The sequence below is a fragment of the Palaemon carinicauda genome, chromosome 10 (genome assembly GCF_036898095.1).
Source record: "Palaemon carinicauda isolate YSFRI2023 chromosome 10, ASM3689809v2, whole genome shotgun sequence".
Lineage (NCBI taxonomy): Eukaryota > Metazoa > Arthropoda > Malacostraca > Decapoda > Palaemonidae > Palaemon > Palaemon carinicauda.
In genome coordinates this window covers 160,037,479-160,061,474 of record NC_090734.1, presented here as the reverse complement: position 1 = coordinate 160,061,474, position 23,996 = coordinate 160,037,479, and the positions used below count along the sequence as shown (strand labels likewise).

Sequence of the window (23,996 nt, the reverse complement as noted above, 5' to 3'; positions counted from 1 at the left end):
CAAAATATGAAGCTTGTACTTGTCATGCACCTTGCAAGTAGAATTGGCCCTCCCTGTTCCTAGCTTGGGTGGAGAGGGGGCTTGGGCGCTGATCATATATGGTCAGTCTCTAGGGCATTGTCCTGCTTGATAGGGCAAGGTCACTGTCCTTTGCCTCTGCCATTCATGAGCGGCCTTTAAACCTTTAAAGCTGGCATAGCCATTAGAGCTTTAGTTTATTTTGTCATGTCAAGATTAAAACATAGTTTAACACATGAACAGTCCTTAAACCATTTACAGCATACTCTTCAATAGTAATACCTTTGTTAAAGTAGTTGCTGGCCCTCTGATTATAGGCAGCAGGTAGAATATGAATGGCAAATTCAGATCTCTCGCATGTACGTACTGTATGTAGTTTGTTCCTACGTGAAAACAAACCATTCACCTTTGATAAAGAATCACTTGGGCACTAGTTGGAAACTGGTGTTGAATCTCTTAACAAGATAGTTATATAATGATAGGAAGTTTAGGGGAACCGCATACCTCCCTGTTTTAGTCAAGTCACTTGAGACTTTGCCTACTTGGTGAAGGGACAACTAGTTGGTACTCATACTTTTCTCTACTGTCGGATGTTTCTTTATTTTCCGTGTTATTGGTGTGTGGAACCTCGCAAGGTTTGATATGTTAAAGCGTCCTAGGAAAGATACAGCATCTGGAAAGTTTGTGTCCAAATTTTTGATTAATTATAATTTTTCAGCATACTACAGTATATAAACCATCGTCGTTTATAGGAGCATGACTTTAGTTTAGTTGGAACGAGCCTCTAAACTTTTAACGAGGTAGTAATAGTTACTGGCTGGTGGAGGATAAGCCCTGCCCACCCGACAGTCAGGATATGCTATTGTTTTCTGAATAACGGTAAAGGTGTGACAGGTTTCTGTGTAAACCTGCAGTTATCCACATCATTCTAGTTCCTGTTGAGTGCTGTCCTTCCCTCACTATTGTTGCCTTACAAAGAGTCCTTTGTGGACTATTTCTCCTGTGAGAGCATCTTCAATGGCTTCCATGACCTCATAGAAGGCAAACTTCAAGTTCTTCCTACGACTGAGCCTCATTTTCATTAGATCCTTTAGACGAAGCTACCTCTAGAAGAAGAACAAGAAGTCCAGGAAGAATGATGGATACGAGTCGCTTATGCGTAGACTCCAACTGATCTTTCTCTACTTTTGCGTAGGAGAGACGGCGCAGTACTGAAAACTAACCTGGCCCCAGTAGGTGTCCCAGTGTACAGTCCTGTAAGGATCTAGGTAAGCTGCACAACCTTCTGAATTACTACTACAGGTCCCAACGAAAAAGTATTTATAGACCAGCGGCTCCTCAACATCTAGGTCTTTGCATTGATTATGTTTCTTTAACTCTGTTATTACCAGGTAGGCTATAACCCTAGTTGGAAAAGCAGGATGCTATAAACCTAAAACCTTCAAAAGGGAAAAAATAGCCCAATCAGGTAAGGAAATAAAGAAAAAAATAAACTGCAAGAGAAGTAATAAACAATTAATGCAAAATATTTTAAGAACAGTAACAACATTAAAATATAGCCTTCGTATATAAACTAAAAAACGGATTTTGAGCGTGAGATAGCCATGGCGTCCTGATGGAAGGATCCTATTTGGTAGCTTCCTTGGGTAATCACTACTAGGATTTTCCCAGAGAATTAAACCACAGGTTGTCACAGAATTCTAACTTCTGGAGCGAGTATCCTAAGGGTTTCCCCTTAAGACATCGTGTATCAACAGGGGACACGCATGTATTAACGTGCCACATAGCTATCTACACCCCATATAGAGTTAACGCTTCAATATGGCGGACAGAGAGCGGCTGGGAGCTGAGCCGCAGCCAATCTAGATGTGGCGATATCGGTACTCGCGATGTAAACAGACGGACGCCATTGCTTTTGATGACGTCACGTCCGTCCTCATCCGTAAGTCTGGAGCTCGCTCATCACCATGATACAGCGGCGCAGGGCGGGACCTGATAACAGACAGGGCGGGTCCATCAGGACGCCATGGCTATCTCACCCAAAAATAGATTTTTCGCTTCGCTCAAAATCCGTTTTTTGGGCTCAAGCCATGGCGTCCTGATGGAAGAGTACCAGAGAATTAGTGTATCGTGGTAGACTTTTTCCCCTTTATAAGTGAGTGCTAAAACATTGAGCCGAAAGCATAGTGGTCTATACTAGAGCTACCGTGAGGCAGTTGCCTTCCTGCCCCCCTGGCATGGAAGTCCCCACGGGCTATGCTGAGATCAAAGTGGTCATGGGAAGGCTATTCATATAGGCTGAAGGAACAATGAGATCCAGAAGATAAGTCAGAGCGATTTGGTATTCGCATCAAAACAAACTTGAAGAAGTGGTGGTTGTATACTTCGTGCATGGAGTTGACTCATCTTCATAACTGAGTAAGTATTCGCTAAGGAAACTTACTTGCTCTATATAAATAAATGCCCGGAGTAAATCCTGGCATTTTCCTTAACCAAGAATAAAGGGTAATAAAACTATGACAATTAGTATATTTCATAGTAAGAAAGGAGCAAGGGAGACGCACAAGTAATAAAATAGACATTTTATTAGATAATTGCAGGTAAATCAATACATGTCATGCAATAAATAGTAAAAAACATTTACATTGATAAAAATGTACATAGTCATAAAGGCGTGCTCTTGAGTCTGAAAGGGAAGAATCAAGTATTAGTAGGCACTCGTTCTACGGAACGTTAGTCTTTATGTAACACACGTCATGCACGTGGCATGTAGCACTCATGTGGTAATCTACTATGACATTTCACCTGAGGTAAGAACAGTTAAAAAAAGCACAAGGTGGTTTCTGCTTCACTACGTATCACTTGAGGGTCAACATAGGCACCCGACGAGTTAGAGTCCCTAATAACTCACTGTTCTAAGCAGAGTTCAGAGCAGGTTTCATAACACTACCTGCGGCTACCACAAAATGTTTCACTTCGTGCACTTGTTTCGCATAATGTTTAAAGAAAACACGCGAGGATTTCCAGCCTGTATAGTTCTTGAGGCTTTCGAAATCCATACTCTGAAAGAAATTCAGAGACGAAGCGACTTTCCTAGGATCATGACCAGCGGGTGTACTGTCTGGATCCGCTCTGCGAATGAAGTAGGTGATTTTAGCTCTCAATTGTTTCAGTGACAGGTCGCTGCCCGATGTTTCTCCTTTGAAGAGTTGGCCTCCACCAAAGTTTGAAGTTCTATGAAGATAGACCTTAAGGCTCTCTACTGGACATAGAGAGGCATCTTCCTTCAAGGGGCATATCCTCCACGGGCCCCATCGTTTGGTAGGTAATTCGTTCTTTGCGAGAAACGTCGGATCAGGGAAGAGGGAGAGGTCTCCTGAATCGTTGAAAACGATATGTCCCTCTTCTCTAGATAGTGCCACTATTTCGCTGACTCGGGCTCCAGAAGCTAGAGCGAAGAGAAATATAACTTTCTGAGTCAGGGCCTTAAGAGGGCATGAATCATTGTCCAAGTTGGAGGCGAAGTGGAGAACTTTGTCTAGAGACCAAGTGATTGGTTTCGGAGGGGGTGCCGGTCGTAAACGGGCACAGGCCTTCGGTAGTTTGTTGAAGATGTCGCTAGACAGATCTATTTGGAAGGCGTATGACAAAGGTCTAGTCAAGGCCGATTTGCAAGTAGAAATCGTGTTGGCTGCCAAGCCTTGTCCATGAAGGTGAATGAAGAAGGACATGCAAAAATCTATGGTGATTTTCGAGGGGTTCTTTGCCTTGACGAAGGAGACCCATTTCCTCCAAGACGATTCGTATTGCCTTCTCGTGGATTCGGTCTTGTATTCCTCGAGGAAGTCTAGACTCTCCTTCGAAATCCCAAACCTTTTCTTAGCGGCTAGGGTGAGAAAATCATGAGATGAAGGTCCTTGATTTTCGATGATGAAGCGAAGACAGTCGACTTCTGTATTTGCTGGGAGAGAACTGGGTCCGGGAGGGGGATCAGCGTTGGCTGCATCTCCAGGATCAAGGGGTACCAGTTGCTGCGGGGCCACTTGGGAGCCACTAGAGCTTCTGTCCCTTTGAAGGTTCTCAATTTGGAGAGGACTTTCAGCAGATTGGTGGGAGGGAACAGGTAAATCTTGGCCCATCTGTTCCAATCCAAGGTCATGGCGTCCACCGCTTCCGCTTTGGGGTCCTCGTACGGGGCTACATATCGAGGAAGTTGATGGTTGTCGCTCGTTGCGAAGAGGTCGATCTGGAGTTCTGGGACTCGGTGAGAGATGAAGGAGAATGATCTTGCGTCTAGAGACCATTCCGACTCTATCGGGTTTGTCCGAGATAGAGCGTCCGCTGTCACATTGCGGAATCCTTGTAGGTGAACTGCAGACAGGTGCCATTTCTTCCTTTCTGCCAGACGGAAGATTGTCAGGAGCACCTGATTTATCTTGGGCGATCTTGAGCCCTGGCGATTGAGACAACGCACTACCACAGAGCTGTCCAGGGTCAGGCGAATGTGTATCGACGGGGGCGGGGAGAGTTTCTTCAGCGTCAGAAGAACCGCCATGGCCTCCAAGATGTTGATGTGAAACGTCTTGAATAGGGGAGACCAAGTGCCTTGAGCCTGTTTTTGGTGGGAGTGACCTCCCCAACCCTCCAACGAAGCGTCCGTATGGATGTTGAGAGATGGAGGTGGGTGTTGGAGAGGAAGGGACCTTTTTAGGGCCCTCGCTTCTGACCACGGCTTTAGAAGAAGTCGAAGTCTGCTTGGGAGCCGTCTCTTGAGGTCTCTTCGAGCGATGGATGCGGAACGTCTCCAGACTCCCGCTGCATCCTTTAGCTGTGCACGAAGCACTGGGTTTGTGATCGAGGCGAACTGTAGAGAGCCTAGAACTTGTTCCTGCTGGCGTCTTGAGATCCGTTTGGATTTTAACAGTCGCTTGACAGACCCTGCTATTTCCTTCCTTTTCTTTGCTGGAATGGAAAGGCGGTGTGACTGAAGATTCCAGTGGATGCCTAACCATTGGAACTTCTGAGCTGGAGATAGGCGAGACTTTTTCGCGTTTATCTGGAATCCCAGGTGTTCGAGAAACTGGGTAACTTTTCTGCAGGATTCTATACAATCCTCGGGCGAGGGCGCCCACACTAGCCAGTCGTCGAGGTAGGCCATCACCTGGACGTTTCGGATGCGGAGCTGTTGTACTACTGCGTCCGCTAGCATTGTGAATATCCGAGGGGCCACGTTGAGTCCGAAGGGCATGGCCCGGAAGGCATAGCTTTTCCGTTGGAGTCGGAATCCTAGGTAGGAGGAAGCGTGATGGTTCATTGGTATGTGCCAGTATGCGTCCGCCAGGTCTATCGAGACCGTGAAAGACCCTCGAGGCAGGAGGGTTCTGATCTGTTGAAGAGTCAGCATCTTGAACTTGTTGTTCGATATGAATACGTTGAGGGGGGATAAGTCCAGAATGACTCTGAGTCTGTCTGAGTCTTTCTTGGGGACACAAAACAGTCTCCCTTGGAACCTTGTGGACTTCACCCTTCTTATCACCTTCTTGTTCAAGAGGTCTAGCACATATTCTTCCAGAAGGGGGGTTGAACGTTGGAAGAATTGCTGGAAGGTTGGGGGTGGTTGCGCCCAGCTCCAGCCCAGACCTTTCTTGATGATGCTGTGTGCCCAGGAGTCGAAGGTCCAACGATCCTGGAAGTGGCGGAGTCTTCCTCCCACCGGAAGCACTTCATTGCTTCTGGGGTCCCGAGGACTTGCTGCCTCGGCCGCTAGCTCCCTGTCCTCCTCTGCCTCTGGAGGGCCGGCGAGAGGAATCTCTGCCGGAACCCCTGCCTGAGCTTCTACCTTTGGGACGAAAGGTAGTGGAGTGCTGCTCGAAGGCGGGGTTGAAGGCCGGTGATGAGGACAAAACCGGCTGTGGGACCAACTGAAAGGTCTGTGGCGGCTGAGCGGCCACTTGGGGAGTAGCGGGTGCCGGAAACTGACGTCTGTGCTGACGTTGCTGGGGTCTATGCTTCGACTGCTTCCTCTTAGGCTGAGGACCGTCATCCTGAGAGGGCTTTCTCTTCCTAGACATGCCCCATTTGTTGAGAAGGTTCCTGTTCTCAGATGCGGCCTTGTCTGTGATCTCTTTCACTAGATCAGATGGGAAGAGGTACTTGCCCCAGATGTTGGAGGAAATCAGTTTCCGGGGTTCGTGTCTGACAGTGGCACTGGAGAACACGAATTCTCTGCAGGCTCTACGAGCTCGCATGAAGTGGTACAGATCCTTGACTAAGGTTGCCATATGAGATTTGGCAAGGACCATGTAATGGTCAGGGACTCTGGTGTTGCCAGCCATTACGTCCATCTGGACCTGGAGAGTGAGAGATGCTGCCAGCCTCTCCTTCGTTTCCTGTTCCCTACGAAGGAGGTGATCGTTTAGCTTGGGGAGGTCCTCATTAAACTGACGTCCAGCAACGTCAGGATCTAGTTTGCCCACCACGAAGGTGTGTTGCACATCCTTCCAGTGTTTGGTGTCGGGCGGGGTGACTGCGGAGAAAGGTCTGCATTCCTCCAATGCAGGGCAGGATTTCCCTTCTTCTACAGCCTTAAAGCAGGTAGCGAAGGCCTTTTCCGTGAAGGGTATCACCACTTCATCGGGCGCAACGTAGGTGGGGTACTTCTTGCTCAGAGCCGGAAGTCCAGAGCAGGTAAAGCCTCTGCTCTTAAGCGCTTTGGCAAGCATAGCCTGGGCCTTTGAGAGATCGAACACTATTTTCTCCTTCGGTTCGGTCTCTTCCTTTGAGGATGGTTCTGAACGTAGACGGACGTAACAGTCCGGATACGCCTCAAAGCGGGGGAAGAACTCCACTTCTTCCAGGGGTATGGAACCGATCTTATCGCTGACGAAGATCTTGTCGTCAGCGATGACCATATGCTCGGCGAATCGCCACGGATTGTCGCTCGAGCATGCGGGGAGGTCCTTGATGGAGATTTTGCGAGATTCCTTGGAACCTCCCATCGACCGAATGATCTGGTGAGTTTCTTGGAGCTTCTGCTCCATCACGGATTCAATGAGCCGAATCATATCCTGTGCCGTAGGTAGAGGAGTCGTGGTGGAGGACGTAGACGGGAGAGACACTTCCGTCGGTGTAGGAGTAGGAAGGGGGATGGAGGGAGGGGCATCCTCCTTATCGGACTCGGTATACACTACCCGGTCCTCTTCTTCATCATCCTCCCCTTCACCCTGGGCCATAAGGGTTTTCTCGGTGTCCTCCGAGATCTCTGACATGCGTTCATCATGTTCTGAATCCAGGTGACAATCATTCATGGACTGAGCCATGACCACATCAGGTTCCACTGTAATCTGGACTACGGGGATCTGTTCGACTGGGACCACTGAGTCTGGAGAGGCCTTTGGGAACAGCAAAGACCTCATTTCTTCTGTGGCTAGGTATGGTCCAGTGGCGTTCTTCTGAAAGCCACGTACCCACTTGCGTAGGTTGTCCCGAGCAGTGTCCCGAATCTCCGCTGAGGGAGAATCATAGAATGCTTTCTGTAAGCATTCTTGGCAGACCGAACAGGTGGTGGGGCCCCAGTACTTGAGATCCCCTCTCTTGTGAGCACAAGGGGCGTGTGTCCTACACGCCGTGTGTCCATAGAAGTGTGGCCGACGGACCGCGCAGAAGTCGTGGTCACACATGACGTACTCCTCCTGTAAAAGAAAGAGACGATGAGTATTGTAGAGTCATAATATGGCTCGTATATAAAGTTAATTATTAACAAGTTAATATTAACTTAAATCAATTGTGATGCACAGAAGGGTGGGTGAAAGGAGACAGACGCATGCCTCGTGTAACCCGCCCGGCTGGTTGCCGTAGCATCGGACAGTCCCAGGTGGCCGTAGGCCTCCATGGAAGGTGTCTTGATAATGGGAATTCCATCTAGAATAACCATATTATAGACTAGGCTTGAAATCTTATCAAGAAAGTCTGGGGATCATGAGATCCTAGTAAGGTTCCGGCAACCAGACGTGCCAATTACACGTAGCGTGCTGGAAAGATGAAACACGCAAGAAGACAGAGTGAAAACTGAACAAAATGTACGATTCCGTACCAGTTTGTCTGCGTTAACAAGCCATCTAGGTGCGGTTTTTAGGAGCTATCGCTAGTAAAGATAGCTGAGAGAAGGGGTGCAAGGCATCTTGCCGCCTCCGGACGGGTCCGGCATACCCCCGGCACGCCGGAAGCCGCTCGAGCAGAGTTTCTGGCATTCAAGAATGATCATTCTATGGTCAAAAGAAGCCAGGGTGGCGGCAGCCGGTAGCGGCGGCCGCCGGCAAGGAGCGGCGGTTCCGGCAGCCGGAGGCAGTCGGAGGGTGACAGGGGTAAGGATAAAGGAGCATAGCCGGGGCCGGGGGCCGGCTGCTAGTGCCGGCACTCCGGGAGGGGTCGGCAGTGTGCCGAGGCTATGAGGGAATGGAGAGGCCACGGCGGTAAGCCGGCGGCCGGCGGCAATCCCCCGGCACTCGGGGGAAGGCGGCAAGGATAAGGAAGTCACCCGTAGCGGCGGTAATGCCGGGGTAGAGGCGGCAAGGGACAAGCACCAAAGATGGAGGTGGGATGGCAAGGCTGTACTAGCCTAGTCAAGACACCTCTGGAAAAGGTACCACCATGATAGAGGTGAATCTATCATCCTAAGCAGGGGCCGCAATGGCCGGGGGCTAAGGCAGTCCAAGAGAGGACAGGGTGTACCCAAAGAAGGGGTGGAGACTCTTCATGTCGACCAAATGATAACTGACTCCATAGCACTATGGAGGGTCTATGTATCAGAGCGGACAACACTGGGAGCACCACGGGGTCCAGCACTCCAGCCTAGGGTGGAGTGTAGGACAGGGGACATATGAAGCCTAACCTACTGGTAGGTTAGGCTAGGCAAGAGATAGGTTGGGGGGGGGAAAGGGTCTTCTTATAAGAAAGGATGGGTTATGCACCAGAGCGGCCACCTAGGAAGGGAGATGCTCACCCTAACCTATAGTAGGTGGACCAACTGAAAAACGGTGCACGCGTATATTTCAGCAAGGTACATAAACCAGCCCTCCCAACCTAACCTGGATTAGGGTTGTTAGACCCTAATTAAGGAAGGGAGAAGACGTATCGCAAGGAAAAGGTCAAGGACCGATTCAGCTTAAAGGAGGTGATCCTACCTTTAAGGTCCCCAACACTAAGGGAGGGGTCATTCCCTTAGGTGGGGAGGCGATACAGAACTCTGAGGAGTCTTGTCCTATCACATGTAATAGGGTACAAGATTACCAGAGGGAAGCCCTAGGGCTAGGGATGAAGAGAGCATATAGGGGTCCTATCATAAGGTTAGGTTAGCAAGGCACTCAAGATAACCTACCCCCTATATGGTCCCTGAAGGCGAAAAAACACTTGCATCACTGTCAATGGTATTGTAAAATAATGCCAAAATCTTCATAACTAACACTAGGATCACTGAAATATCATGCATTAACACTGGTATAGGCTCACTGGCCTAGGGGCTAATCAAAGCCTACTGGTATGGGGTCAGCGAAGACCCTAACTAATGCGTCAAAAACACGATATAAAGTTCCTAGCTATGAAGACTAAATAACTAATAGCGCTGATTAGTAATTTATATACCGGTAAGGCTGTTGCGGCTAACTAAATAAGGCATGCAAGCAACAGCAGCGTCATAAAATGGCGCTGACCGGTCTGGCAAAGCTCTGCCACAATTATGCAAATATCTCGAAAAGTAAGATTTACTTTACGGTCAGAGCTTATTTAAACAATACTTTAACCTTTGTACTCAACTTTCCAGAAGAAGGTGAAGCTGAAGGTTGAGACATGGCGAGGATGCAAGCAGATAAAGTCGCACAAAGGGAAAAATACGTCCAATCGAGCGAGCTACTAGCAAAAGGATGAGGACGGACGTGACGTCATCAAAAGCAATGGCGTCCGTCTGTTTACATCGCGAGTACCGATATCGCCACATCTAGATTGGCTGCGGCTTAGCTCCCAGCCGCTCTCTGTCCGCCATATTGAAGCGTTAACTCTATATGGGGTGTAGATAGCTATGTGGCACGTTAATACATGCGTGTCCCCTGTTGATACACGATGTCTTAAGGGGAAACCCTTAGGATACTCGCTCCAGAAGTTAGAATTCTGTGACAACCTGTGGTTTAATTCTCTGGGAAAATCCTAGTAGTGATTACCCAAGGAAGCTACCAAATAGGATCCTTCCATCAGGACGCCATGGCTTGAGCCCAAAAAAGAACTTATGTCAGCCAGTTCTATATATAAACATTCACTGTTAGTTTAAACTTTTGAAGTTCCACAGATTCAACTGTTTGATTAGGAAGATCATTTCACAACTTGGTAACAGCTGGAATAAAACTTCTAGAGTACTGTGTAGTACTGAGCCTTATGATGGAGAAGGCATGACTTAGAATTAATGTGCAAGTTGGTACTGTCTAGACAGATCTGAATGCAAAGAATGGTTAGTTATGCAACATGCATAAAGAACTAACTGAACAACAGTACCAGAGATTAATTTCTAGATCAGGAATAAGAAATTAATAATCCGTAAGTTTCTGAACAAGAAATTAAGATGAGATTCAGTAGCTGAATACCTGACAGGAGAACAATAGTTGAAATAAGGTTTGTCCGATATTTCCACGAAGCTAGAAAGAGAACAGTTTTATGATCTCTTTACTTTCTCGTTTTGTATTGAAAAAATAATTGTAGTGTCCCTTTCTAGAACAGGAGGGTAAATCATTATGGTCCCTGTTACTCACCTTTGTAGTGAGGAGAAGAAAAACAATTGAACTTTTGGCCAGTTGGATTCTATATCCTGGCATGCACTCCTGACCCCAAAATGACAGATATCTCCTTACTGTATATCCTTCCTAATGAAAAGCAACTCAGGAAAAGATATGCAGTATTTTTACTCAGTTGGGCAGGGTACCACGAGCTTGAGCGAATCCGTTATAGAGACCTGAGGGCTCTTGAACCACTCCATGCGACTTTTGCTTTTCGAAGTTAACCCTTTTACCCCCAGGCTATTTGGAAATTTCCAACCCTTAACCCCCAGGGGGTTATTTTTTTCCCAGCACATTTTGCAGTATATTTTTTTTAAATTGCGCTAACAGCCTTAATTTTTGTCATAGAGAGGTCAGGTTGGTCTCATTCTCTTGGAAAATGCCTGAATTTTCTCAAAAAATTATCAAAAATATGAAAAAAAAAATTTTTTATAGCATTTTTTGCAAGGACGTACCGATACGTAATTGGGGGTAAAGGGATGGCTTTTGTGAAACGTACCAGTACGTCCATTGGGGGTAAAAGGGTTAAGATTGCCCCTCCCCCACTCTTCTCAAGAGTCCTATCGAATCTTGTGAAGAGTTCAGATCTGAATTCAAGTTGAAAACTTTACATCGGGGACCGAGTGGTATCTTCTGTAAGATAACGATTGGTACGTCACTCTAGGTTGGGATGTGGAGTCTCTAGCCATTTCTCTCTTTTTTTCCCTTTCCCCTTTTTTGTGTGCAGCAGTCATGGCGTTACTTGCTGGATCAGATAATGATGCACGTAGGCTTGCAAACCAAGATATATTATTATTATTATTACTATTATTAATTGCTAAGCTACAACCCTAGTTGGAAAAGCAGAATGCTATAAGCCCATGGGCTCCAACAGGGAAAAGAGCCCAGTGAGGAAAGGAAACAAGGAAAAAATAAAAATTTTAAGAATAATATTAAAATAAATATCTATATAAACTAAAAAAAACTTCAACAAAACAAGAGGAAGAGAAATTAGATAGAATAGTGTGCCCGAGTGTACCCTCAAGCAAGAGAACTCTAACCCAAAATAGTGGAAGACCATGGTACAGAGGTTATGACACTACCCAAGACTACAGAACGATGGTTTGATTTTGGAGTGTCCTTCTCCTAGAAGAGCTACTTACCTTCGCTAAAGAGTCTCTTCTACCCTTACCAAGAGGAAAGTGGTCACTGAACAATTACAGTTTAGTAGTTAACCCCTTGGGTGAAGAAGAATTGTTTGGTAATCTGTGTTGTCAGGTGTATAAGAACAGAGGAGAATCTGTAAAGAATATGCCAGACTATTTGGTGTATGTGTAGGCAAAAGGAAAGTGAACCGTAATCTGAGAGAAGGATCTAATGTAGTACTGTCTGGCCAGTCAAAAGACTCCATAACTCTCTAGCGGTAGTATCTCAACGGGTGGCTGGTGCCCTGGCCAACCTACTACCTGGTCCCTGGTCCTCTTTATGAGGGGGAGGATAGATAGAATTTAGGGCAAGTTAGGCTTCAGTTGAGGTGCTCCAAGTGTAAAATCATATATTAAGTAAATTTTGTTAAGAAAGATACAAAGTACGTTAAAAATTTGAGATGCTTCAGGTTGTTGTTATGTGCAATATGTAAAGAAAATTATCACAATTACACACTTCTCTGTTGAGGTATTCTACGTGTAAAATCATATATTAAGTGAATTTTGTTCATATACTATATGGTATTTCTATCACTAAAAGTGTAATATTCTTAATGCCACTCAGCCTTTAAAGACATTTTAAAAGTTTTTTTTAATATTTAGTGAATTATAATTGTATGCTGGGTTCTGAGAATTAACTTCCTAAAAGTTTCCTTTTTTTTTTTCAGGAATCTCCCCTGAATGTTGTACAGTTACGAGCAGATATTTTGAAAGCAAACGAAGAAGGTGCTAACGTGTACGCTAAGTTACTGAGAGATGATATGCAAGCAAGACATGCCAGAGTGACCATCAGTGACAATCGTTTACATCTGCACTGCTTGAAGGACGATCCGCCTTTTAATGATTCCCGTATTATTTCGGTCAGTTTCTTTTGTCTCCTTTAGATTATGTTGCTTGAGGGTACACTCGGGGCACACTATTCTAACTTATTTTTCTTCCTCTTCTTTTGTTAAAGTTTTTATAGTCTATATAGGAAATATTTATTTTAATGTCGTTACTGTTCTTGAGATATTTTATTTTTCCTTGTTTCCTTTCCTTACAGGGCTATTTTCCTTATTGGGGCCCTTGGGCTTTTAGTATCCTGCTTTTCCAACTAGAGCAAGTAATAATAATAATAATAATAATAATAATAAGCAATATCAATTGCAAAATTGTTGAATTCTGTTGTGTTCTTGTTTCTTGAGTTTAGCTTTTTTTCCTTTTTAGACAGAAATTACTTATTTTTTATACTAGTACAATAATTCCATTATTTTATTTTCTCTTTGTTTGCAATATATAGTATGTTATATGCCCTTGTTTATCTTCACCGTGTACTGTATTCATAACAGATTACAGTACTGTACTGTATAATGTACTTGAAGGATTTCTTTTTATTCCTACAATAAACAAACCCTCGTCCTTTAATAAGTACGATTTCAGCATAGCTGGAATGCAACTGCAAAAGTTTGTAATGAGGTGTTGGTAGTTTCTGACAGGTGGAAGGGAAGACTCACTCCTCTGGCCAGCACACTTGAGTAGCAACTGTGATTTCAGCCATAGAGAAATACACACTTATTCTCTGCACACTGAGTAGCAACTGATTTTAGCCACAGAGAAGTACACACTTATTTTCGGGGCTTAACAAAGTTTGGCTTTTATTATTTTTTCTTTTACTTTTTAGTGTGTCAATGTGTGTGTTATGGTGGCTCCACTGGCAGGCATGTAGTCCTGCCTTGGTAAACTTAGCCGTATTTGTGGCAGGATTATGTCCCGACAGGAGGTAGACCCCCATTTTTAATGCCCAGTCATCCTCTGTGATGATTGCAGGGCCTGGCTGCTTTTGCAAAAGTCAGAGTACAGCAGCAGGAGGAAGTCCATGATGGACTCTTTGGAGTCTTCTTCCAAGCTGGAAAAGTCCTTTGGCTTTCTTTTTTTCTCCCTTTGGTTCTCAGACCTCTGTGTCTTATTCTGCATCCCCCGCATGGGAAAGACGGAATAACAACGAGTGTCACCTCGCCTTTCCCTTGGGGGCAAGCTTCGAGTGAGCTGGACTTTGTATTGATTCTGACATCGATAATTCCTCTAGGGACCAGGCCCTGCGCATTTTTTTACTTTCATTGGGCATTAAAGGTGTTTCGTTAATGAAGAAGCACCTTCAGGCTTTAACTTCTTCTAAAGTGCCCAAGCCTGCTACTGATATCGCCCTACAGAAGGAGCCCTTGATGTCAAGACTGCCACCCCTCCACAGCCCAAGGAAATCACAAATTATGTTTGTTCCGTAACCGAAATACAAAACACGCTACAGTATTTACATTGGGTTTACCTTTTAGCGTAGCTGAAATGGCGAGCCATTAGAATTTAACGAGGGTGTATTACCCCCGCGCTAGTTAGTGGGGGGGGGTAGAGGAGTGGTAGCTAGTTACCCCTTCCCCCCCTCACACACCGGTGAAGCTCACTTTCACTTTTGGCTCGGACTGGGACAGACGTCTCTGTCTTTGTCCTCGCTTGGCAGCCATTGTTTGTTTTGTCTTTACTTAATCACTTACTTTTCTTTTACTCAATATATATGTAAAAAATTTTTTCATGTTTGTATATATATTTGAGTATAGAAATCAGTAAGTTTCCTTTTCAGAGTTGTGTGTGTAGTGTACGATATCTCCGTGGAGCCCTTGGCAGTTTAGGCCACCACGGTGTAATTTTATGGGTTGCGATCGAGTTTGACTTCGGTCTTTCTCTCTCTCTTGAGGTCGTTCACCCTTTTACTACGTGTTACTACGCCCTTGTAGCTTCCTTCCCGTGTGGGGGGGTTGCTACGCCGTACGTTTTGTCACAATTAGTTTATGAATCTAATTGTATTTTTTAATTTTTCAGCTTTGTAGAACGATTCCTTTCGGGGTTTTCGTTCTTTCTTTAGTGTTCATTCATTTTTAAATTAGATAATTACATAGATACATTATTATAATTGTTATAATTCTGTTTTGGTTACAGCTCTCCTTCCGTGAGTGTAAGTGGTTGTGAGGGCACGTGCCTGTTGTGTAATTCTTGTTTTCCTTTCCCTCGGGATTCCTCTTCGGAGCCTTCCCGTGGGAATGAATGTGTACTAATGATTTTTGTTTTATTTTTTTTACAGTTACCGATTTAGTTCGTTTCTGTAATATGGCAACGGTGTGAGCTGTCTTGTTGAGGCCTGGGGATTCGGCTGTTGCTGCCTCCCCTATAGATTTTCGTCAGGGGCATGTCTCCTTCTACTGGAAGTACTCCCGTGACGATTGACAGCTCTCCAGTTCATTTTAGAACTCTCAGGAGGCTCGCCTCCTTGGGTGGGTAACTTTCCTTCCGAGGGAAGTTTTTCCTGTCCAGGCTTGAGTTTTTCCCCTTTTGGGGGGTTCTTCTCTTGCCTTTCTTTCGTGCGACTATGCTCTTGGTGCTGATCGGTCGCACTTGCAGTTTCGCTCAAGGGGCTGGGCAACTGCAGGAGCCCCTCTTCGGAGGATTGCTCCCTTTAGGTCACTGGCTGACCAGTCTCTTCTACGAAGTGTTTCTCTTTCGTTCGCGAGAGAGTACACTCATAGAGACTTCTCTTCGGAGGATTCTTCTGCTGTTGTTGCTGTTGGCCTCCTTCGCCGTAAGGCTCACCGTCCGCCTCGTCATAAGGGCCTCCCATCTCCCTATAAGAGTGCTAAGAGGTGCCTTTTTGAATCTCCGTATGCAGCCTACAACTCCTTCTTGATCTTCCGCCCCTGGTGCAGATGGATAGCAGTCTGACCTCGTCTTCCGACGGGCAACGGTCTTCCCGACGGACAACGGTCTTCCCGACGAACAACGGTCTTCCCGACGGACAACAGTCTTCCGACGGACATCAGTCTTCCGACGGACAACGATCCCTTCGGGGCAAAGGGTTGCCTCCCAGGGTTCCGCTGAGCGCCCTTCTGCTGTGTTCTCTCCTGCTCTCCTGCTCCTTCTCAGTGCTAGCGCACAGGCGCTCTCCTGCTCATCAGCGCTTTCCTGATCGCTAGCGCTCTCCTGTTCGCCAGCGCTCTCCTGTTCACCAGCGCTCTCCTGTTCGTCAGCGCTCTCCTGTTCGTCAGCGCTCACATGATGATCATCTCTGCTGTTCCTGTCGGTTCCTGTTACGCGCCCTGTGCGCCCACGTTCGCCCTCGCGATCTAGAACTTCGGTTTGAGTCTGGGTCAATGACTCTTCTTCTACGCGCAGGCTTCCACTCGTTGCCTTCTGCTCGCTAGCGACCTTAGACGCGTCATCGTTCACCTGCTCGTCAGTGATCTCCTAAGCGTCAACAATTGCCATCGATCTGCCACGCGTGTCAGTTCCCCTGAACACCATCAGTAGCGATCTAGCGCTCGCCAGCTGTGGACCACGATCTTCGGTAGCTGAGTCTTGCCGTAGATCTTCCTCCTGCTCGCCAGCGCTCACCTTTACTTCTGTCCTTCTGTGCGCCAGCTTTCTTCAATCGCCAGCGCACATCTGCGCGCCCTTCTTTGCCACGCACCAATGGGCACCAACGGTTTTCTGACCGTCTAGGATCACCTGATTAACAGCTTGCTTCAGCGCTCACCTTCCTGATGCACCAGCGCGCCTTCTGTTAGCACGATGCGCGCTAACCATCAATAGTCTCTCTTGCGTTGGGAATCGCCTACACGCCCGCGCGATTCTTCACCTGCGTGCTAGGGTTTTGTTAACGCACTACCGCTCGCCAACGCGCCGTCGTTTTCCGACGCGCCATCGCTTGCCGACGCGCCACCGCTTGCCGACGCGCCACCGCTTGCCGACGCGCCACCGCTTGCCGACGCGCCACCGCTTGCCGACGCGCCATCGCTTACTAACGCGCCTTCACTCTCCTACGGGCTATCGCTAGCCAGAACGCGCCATCGCCCACCTACGCGTTATTGGTCTCCCGACCGCCTGCGCTCACCCGCGCGCCCACGTGCCTGCGCGGCCACACGCCCACGCGACCGCACGTCCACGTGCCTGCACGCCAACGCTCATGCGCGACCGCGCACATGCTCTCCAATGTTCGCCCGCCCGCGAACCAACGGTATCCCGTCGCGCGGACGGACGGTGTTCCGTCGCGCGGACGGACGGTGGGCCGTCGCCCGGACCGACGGTGGGCCGTCGCCCGGACCGACGGTGGGCCGTCGCCCGGACCGACGGTGGGCCGTCGCCCGGACCGACGGTGGGCCGTCGCCCGGACCGACGGTGGGCCGTCGCCCGGACCGACGGTGGGCCGTCGCCCGGACCGACGGTGGGCCGTCGCCCGGACCGACGGTGGGCCGTCGCCCGGACCGACGGTGGGCCGTCGCCCGGACCGACGGTGGGCCGTCGCCCGGACCGACGGTGGGCCGTCGCCCGGACCGACGGTGGGCCGTCGCCCGGACCGACAGTGTTTCTTCGCGCGAACGTCGGCTTAATTCTTGCAGTATCCATTGCTCGCCCATGGGTTATCGCTCGCCAACCACCGGCTCTCGGCCTTCCTACCACGCTCGCCCTCCTTCTTCGTTTGCGTTCCTGCGTGCCCGCGCATGGGCGCTTCCCCGTTCGCCCACGCGCAAATCATTGATCTACCATCGCGCGGGCGCCAGGGTGATTGCGACTGCGATTCCCATTGGGGTTTCGCAGCATGGCCAGCCTGGCGAGTCTTCTGGAGCGTAATTCCAGAACACGGCCTCACCCTGTAAACGCAGAGCATGGCACATGCAAGAATAAGAAGAATCTTCAGGGAGGTCTGAGCAACATTCTTCTTTCCAGAACCTGGGTTAGCCCTTCCCCGTCATTCCCTGGAAGGGTTTTTGGCGGGGGATTTCCGTTTGAGATTTCTCCATCGGCCAAGGGGTGACTGTTTACCCCTTCCTCTTCTCCATCTCGTGAAAGGGGCTTACCAGGTCCTTTCCCTCCTCAGTTACGACCCGAGGTTTTGTTCAAGGAAGCTACAGGAAGGTCATGGATACTTTCCTCCTCTCGGGCACAAGCACCTTGCCGTTTCGTCATCAAGTATCGAACTTGCGGGCAAGCTCGATGTTGGACCATCTGGGCGCAATGTCCGAGGGCTTCCTTTCGGGTGTCTCATCCGTGGATGTCGAAAACCTCAGACACCCTTCCATCCTTGAGAATAGTTTGTTTGTGCCCAAGGACAGAGACATAGACAGCGGCTGTGCGGAGGAAGTCGACTTCCGTTTTCACTCCTCCAAGGCGCTTTCTTCCAGACCCTGCAGGGCTCCAGCGCCTCTTTCTTCCAGCCACGTCGGCCTAAGTTCGGACCGGCTACGACAACTGAGACAAGGTGTCCAATTGCAGTTCCCTCCTGTCAGGAACAGATGGCACGGGAGGCTCTCCCGGGGGGAGCATATTCCTAGAGGGAGCGGCAGAGTTCACGAACTCTAGGATTGGCACCCCCCCCTTGCAGGTTTCACGTTGGGAGGATGCCTAAGGTTACTCATCCGGATGACAGCTTCCCGATGCCCATTCCTCAAGGATATCGCGCCTGCCGTCTCTGTCAGCGAATTCAGTGTCTCTGAACCTCTATGCCATAGGGTCGGCAAGAGTTTGCCCGTTTGGGCAGAATGATCCATGCCTTAGGAGAAGGTCCTCCATAGGATCGTCGACGGCTTCACCCCCGGCTTCTTCAGTCGATCCTTTCTTGTAAGAAAGTATCTGAGACGGGAGTTCCGTAGTCGACCTCTCAGCCCTGATCAAGTTTGTCGAACAAACTTCGTCCAGCGTGGAACAGCAGAATCGATCAGACTGGTAACGAGGTGACAGGACTCCTTAGGCCCTGGATCGGAAGGACGGGTACTTTCAGTTTCCATTCCATCCATCTTCCAGGAAGCTCGTGGAATTCAGCCTAGACTACAGGTTTTCCTGCTTAAGATGCAGTGTGGCGATCCCGCCGTGGCATCGCAGGTTTTTTCCCCAGAGAACTCTCCCTGCTTTAATCATGGTCGCTCAGGTGCAGGCTTCCGCCTCCTTCGCCTTTTGGAGGTCTGGTCAACTCCGGTAGGCTCAGGTTCGACCTTCTTCAGCGCCGGGACAAGCTTCCGGATGCTTACCATGAGTGGGGGTTCATGGTATTTTTCTAGGAGCCTTCTCTTCTGCCTCAACATCTGGAGTATCTGGCCATGATATTGAGTCAATGGCCTTACCACGTTGGAAACCCCGCTTCTCGTCCGTCCAGCGAGGTTAAGCAACATTGGTTCTGGTCGGTATTTGGATGGGTGACCGCCTGGGGATGCCAGATTCTGTTGCCGCCTCCTCCGAGCCTTCCCTTCAGTTGACTGTGGCAAGGCTGAGGAGAGTCGCAGTACCTGTTCTCAGTCAAGCAGAGCTTTCAGCCCTACCTTGGAACGTTTCCTAGTTCTCTTTTCCTCATTGACCCGTCTATAGTTCTGAATGGTCGCCTCAGGATAAGTTCCATGTGGGGTGGCCCAAGTTCCGGTGGTTTCAAAGCAACGATTAACCGGACTTTCTGACCCCTATGGGACCAGCGGAACGATTAGACCTGCAATGGGTGTTGACCTATGGAACCTCTTGATGGGAGTGGATATTCTCGTCCTTTCCCCACATTTTTTATGCAGTTCTCGGACTCGTCAAAGAAAAAGGGGGGGGGGGGTGGCATGCATGTTCCGGTCCAGGCCTATGGTCAGGACCTGAAGGATACCTCTCCATCATTCAGGCAGGCCCTTCTACAGATCCTACAGCTCCTGCCGAGTCGCTCCGTGCGCGTCGACTTCATGGTTCTGGTGTGTTCTAACCAGCAGGGGACGCATTTTCACACCTTCGCATATTGCAGTAGAGATACCGATATGATTTGAGATACTCTCAATACCACCATCGGTTCTCTCATTCCGGGCAGAGAAATGTTCTCTCTGTCTATCTGAGCAGAGCCTCGTAGAGAGAGTGTACCTGGGGGTCTTTGGCCTTGAGTAACCAGCAAGTCCTGGTCTGGGGGACCTGTTCGCGACAGCTTGGAACCTCAAGCTTCCGCTGTTCTTCCCCCCAGTCTCAGACCCCGAGACTCTGGCAAGATGCATTCCGGCGATGGTGGGACAACATCGACGCCTGTGTCTTCCCTCCTTTGTTGTCTGTTGGGAATGGGTCTCAACAAGACCAGGTTGTCTGTCAACCTTTCAATGGCCCTGAGAGCTCCACTGGGACTATGCGCAGAACGGTTTCCGGACCCTCTGCTTCCCCTGACGGAACTCCCGGGAGAGCTTCTCCCACGGCACAGGCTACTCAAACAACCACACTGCAACATCTTTCACGAGCCGGGGCGTTGCTTAGGCTTCATGCCTGAAGACACTGCGCCTCCTCCTCAAGAAGAGACAACCCGCTGCAGTCGCGGGACGGAGGTCGCGTCATCTGCGATAGTCATTCGCAGGGGTCTTCCAGGCGAAGTGGAGAGTCTTCGGTGGTTGGTGTCGTGGAAGATATACCTCTTCCCTTGAGGCCTCTTCTCCAGCAATAGCGATCTTATTGCCTTTCGGCGGGAGGAAACTCCTTTCCGCTCTCGGCAATGAAGCCTGTCGCTCAGCCTTTCCCTGACCTTCAGGCTTAAAGGAATAACCTTTTCCTTCCTGCTGGACCTTTCCTCGCTCATGCGAAGCTGCGAACGTCCCTACCCTAGTCGGATTGAGACCTCCAACTTGGAGCATGGCTCGGACTTTTTAGTCCCTTAAGAGATCTTCTCAAGACCCTTTATGTCAGGCCTCTGATCGTATTCCGTCTTGGAGCTCCTGCTCACTCTGGCCGCGGCCAGTGTGTAAGCAATCTTCTTGGTCTCGTACGACTCCGCCCTTTCTAAGGAATGGGGGAAGGCAACATTCAGGTTCGCTCCTGAGTTGTTGGCTAGACTCAGAATCTTGGGGTCCCGGCCCTTCGGTCCAATTCCTTCAAGATTTCGAGTCACCATTCTGTATCTGATGTCCCAAAACCTTCTCCTTCTTGCCAGTAAAGGAATCGAGAGGTTAGCTTTGGGAACAGCTGCAGTTTGTCCTCAGTTGCAGCTGGTTTGGGAGCACAAAATGGACATGGGGGAGAGTCACCAGTACACCTCTTCAGCTCGGACTCAAGGACATTCATCTCGACCTGACTCCAGACCCTCCCCCGTCACATCGCCCTACAGCACGATGTCGGATACATCGCAACGTCCCTCGCCTTCGAGTAATACTACTCTGTGACGCAGGTGCTACAAGCTGGAGTCTGGAAGCGTCTAATGACCTTCGCAGCCCGCTTCCTGCAGGGCGTGACCCACAGGAGTTTCGATATGTTTTCTATCGCTCTGTGGTGGCTACACAACAGCTGGTCTAACCTCAGGCTCCTTTTTGGACAGGTAGCAGAAGGTTGAGGGCATTGTTATCAGGTTTTAGTCTGCATGAATGAAAGAAGTATGTCTGGCCCTTACTTCTTTCTTCATCATCCCCTCTACTGGGAAGCAGCATCCTGGTCTCTGCATAGCTGACCTCGAACCTCTGCAGGTAAACCATGCTTCCTTGTGTTCCGAGTATTGAGTCAATACTGTCGCGTCCCCCATACCCTGACGAGGTGGTATTGGGAACGTCCTAACCCAGAGTTCCTTCTGGAACTCCAGGTCAACTGCCTAGGACGGGTCACACTTCTTCCTTCACACACAAGCTTATGTAGGCCACACGGTTCCTTGCGGAGCAAGGAACTTGTGAGGTGCAGGGACTGCTTTTCTCGAGTGCAACTCACTCGGATTCTGAGTCCCCGGGAGAAGCCAAAGCCAGTATGGCTGGGGACTTTCCACCCTACCTAAGGGGTAAGGGTTTGTATTTCGGTTATGGAACAAATGACAAATTCGAAGATAATTTGTATTTTTCCTAACCATACAAACCTTAGCTATTTACACATATTTGCCCGTCAGCCCTGTCCCCCAAGACAAGTCCTACCTCTAAGTGAAAGTGAGCTTCACCGGTTTGTGAGGGGGGGAGGGGTAGCTAGCTACCACTCCCCTACCCCCCCGCTAACTAGCGCGGGGGTAATACACCCTCGTTAAATTCTAATGGCTCGCCATTTCAGGTACGCTAAAAGGTAAACCCAATGTAAATAGCTAAGGTTTGTATGGTTAGGAAAAATACAAATTATCTTTGAATTTGTCATTTTATCCTAGTTTTCCAGAGAGTCGCCCATACAGGTAATTTCACAGACTTCAACTGCTGATAAAAGAATGAAGAGACCTTATTCTCTTTCCCCTCCCAGCCTTGTGTAGTTGTCTTCATCGTCTACTGCTGATCCTTTGACTGTGTCACACCCTCTGGAGTTGAAGAAGTGCAAGCGGCCTAAGTCTTTTGAGACTCACTTCAGTCCCTAAGTGTGAAAGAATTGAGGAAAGACACTTCCTTCTTCGAACAGTGACACTCATAGATGCAAACGTAGATTACAGAATCAATCATCTTACATAGAGGATCGTCATGTGAGACCTTTGTCACCTGAGTCTTCCCCTTGTACACAAATTGTCACTGACTTCACGCTTACCAGGTGCACATTCCTCCATATGTGCAAGAGATCATCCACGCGCTGACTCTTCGCAGTTAGCTCTTCCAAACAAGTAAGGTCTATGCGTATGCAATCACCCACGTGCCCGATTGACCATGCACATATGATTGCACAAAATCACCCATGTGTACACACTCACTGCATGAGAAGAATTTGGCTAAGGGTTCTAGGAAATCATGCAATGTGTTTGCACATGCTAGATCTTCACACTCTAGGGATTATTATTATTATTATTATTATTATTATTATTATTACAACAAGCTAAGCTACAACCCTAGTTGGAAAAGCAGGATGCTTATAAGCCCAAGGGATCCAACTGGGAAAAGTAGCCCAGAAAGGAAAGGAAACAAGGAAAGCTTGGTTGCTCCCAAGTGACTGCACACAGGTACCAAGAGAGCTGCCCCTGTGATACGACCTTCTTTGCCAACCCCACATGCAGAAGTACCACAAGGCTTTGACCAGGATATGTCATGATATCTCCGTAAGTCCTCTGCCGCCCTTTGAGATACTACCACTAGAGAGTTATGGGGTCCTTTGACTGGCCAGACAGTACTACATTGGATCCTTCTCTCTGGTTACGGTTCACTTTCCCTTTGCCTACTCGTACACCAAATAGTCTGGCCTATTCTTTACAGATTCTCCTATGTCCTCATACACCTGACAACACTGAGATTACCAAACAATTTTTCTTCACCCAAGGGGTTAAATACTGCACTGGGATTGATCAGTGGCTAATTTCCTCTTGGTAAGGGTAGAGGAGACTCTTAAGCTATGGTAAGCAGCTCTTCTAGGAGAAAGACACACCAAAATCAAACCATTGTTCTCTTAGTCTTGGGTAATGCCATAGCCTCTGTACCATAGTCTTCCACTGTCTTGGGTTAGAGTTCTCTTGCTTGAGGGTACACTCGGGCACACTATTCTATTTAATTTATCTTCCTCTTGTGTTAAATTATTTAAAGTTAATATATGAAATATGTTATTTTCATTAATAAAATAAATTTTTGAATATACTTACCCGGTGATTATATAAGCTGCAGCTCTGCTGCCCGACAGAAAAACTCTACGTTCAAAATACGCCAGCGATCGCTATGCAGGAGGGGGTGTACATCAACAGCGCCATCTGTCCAGCAGGTACTTAGTACTCCATGTAAACAAAGAACCAATTTTCTCCTCGGTCCACTGGGTCTCTATTGGGGAGGAAGGGAGGGTCCTTTAATATATAATCACCGGGTAAGTATATTCAAAAATTTATTTTATTAATCAAAATAACATTTTTCAATATTAAACTTAGCCGGTGATTATATAAGCTGATTCACACCCAGGGGGGTGGGTAGAGACCAGCATTACTTGTTTACATTATTATGAGCTAAGTATTTTGTATTTCATTTTAGCAGTTATTCAAAATAACAAACATAAAATAAATAAGTACCTGGTAAGGAAGTCGACTTGAACAATTACTCTGCCTTTTTAA

General features: G+C 48.1%; 1 protein-coding gene across 1 annotated transcript in view; it reads left to right on the top strand.

Moving 5' to 3' along the window:
* Nucleotides 1-23,996, top strand: part of LOC137648921 (uncharacterized) — a 103,887-nt gene that overhangs the window by 67,922 nt on the left and 11,969 nt on the right. The window contains exon 4 of the mRNA XM_068382110.1: nt 12,688-12,879. Coding sequence (XP_068238211.1) covers nt 12,688-12,879 — 192 coding nt within the window. The remainder of the gene's footprint in view (nt 1-12,687; nt 12,880-23,996) is intronic.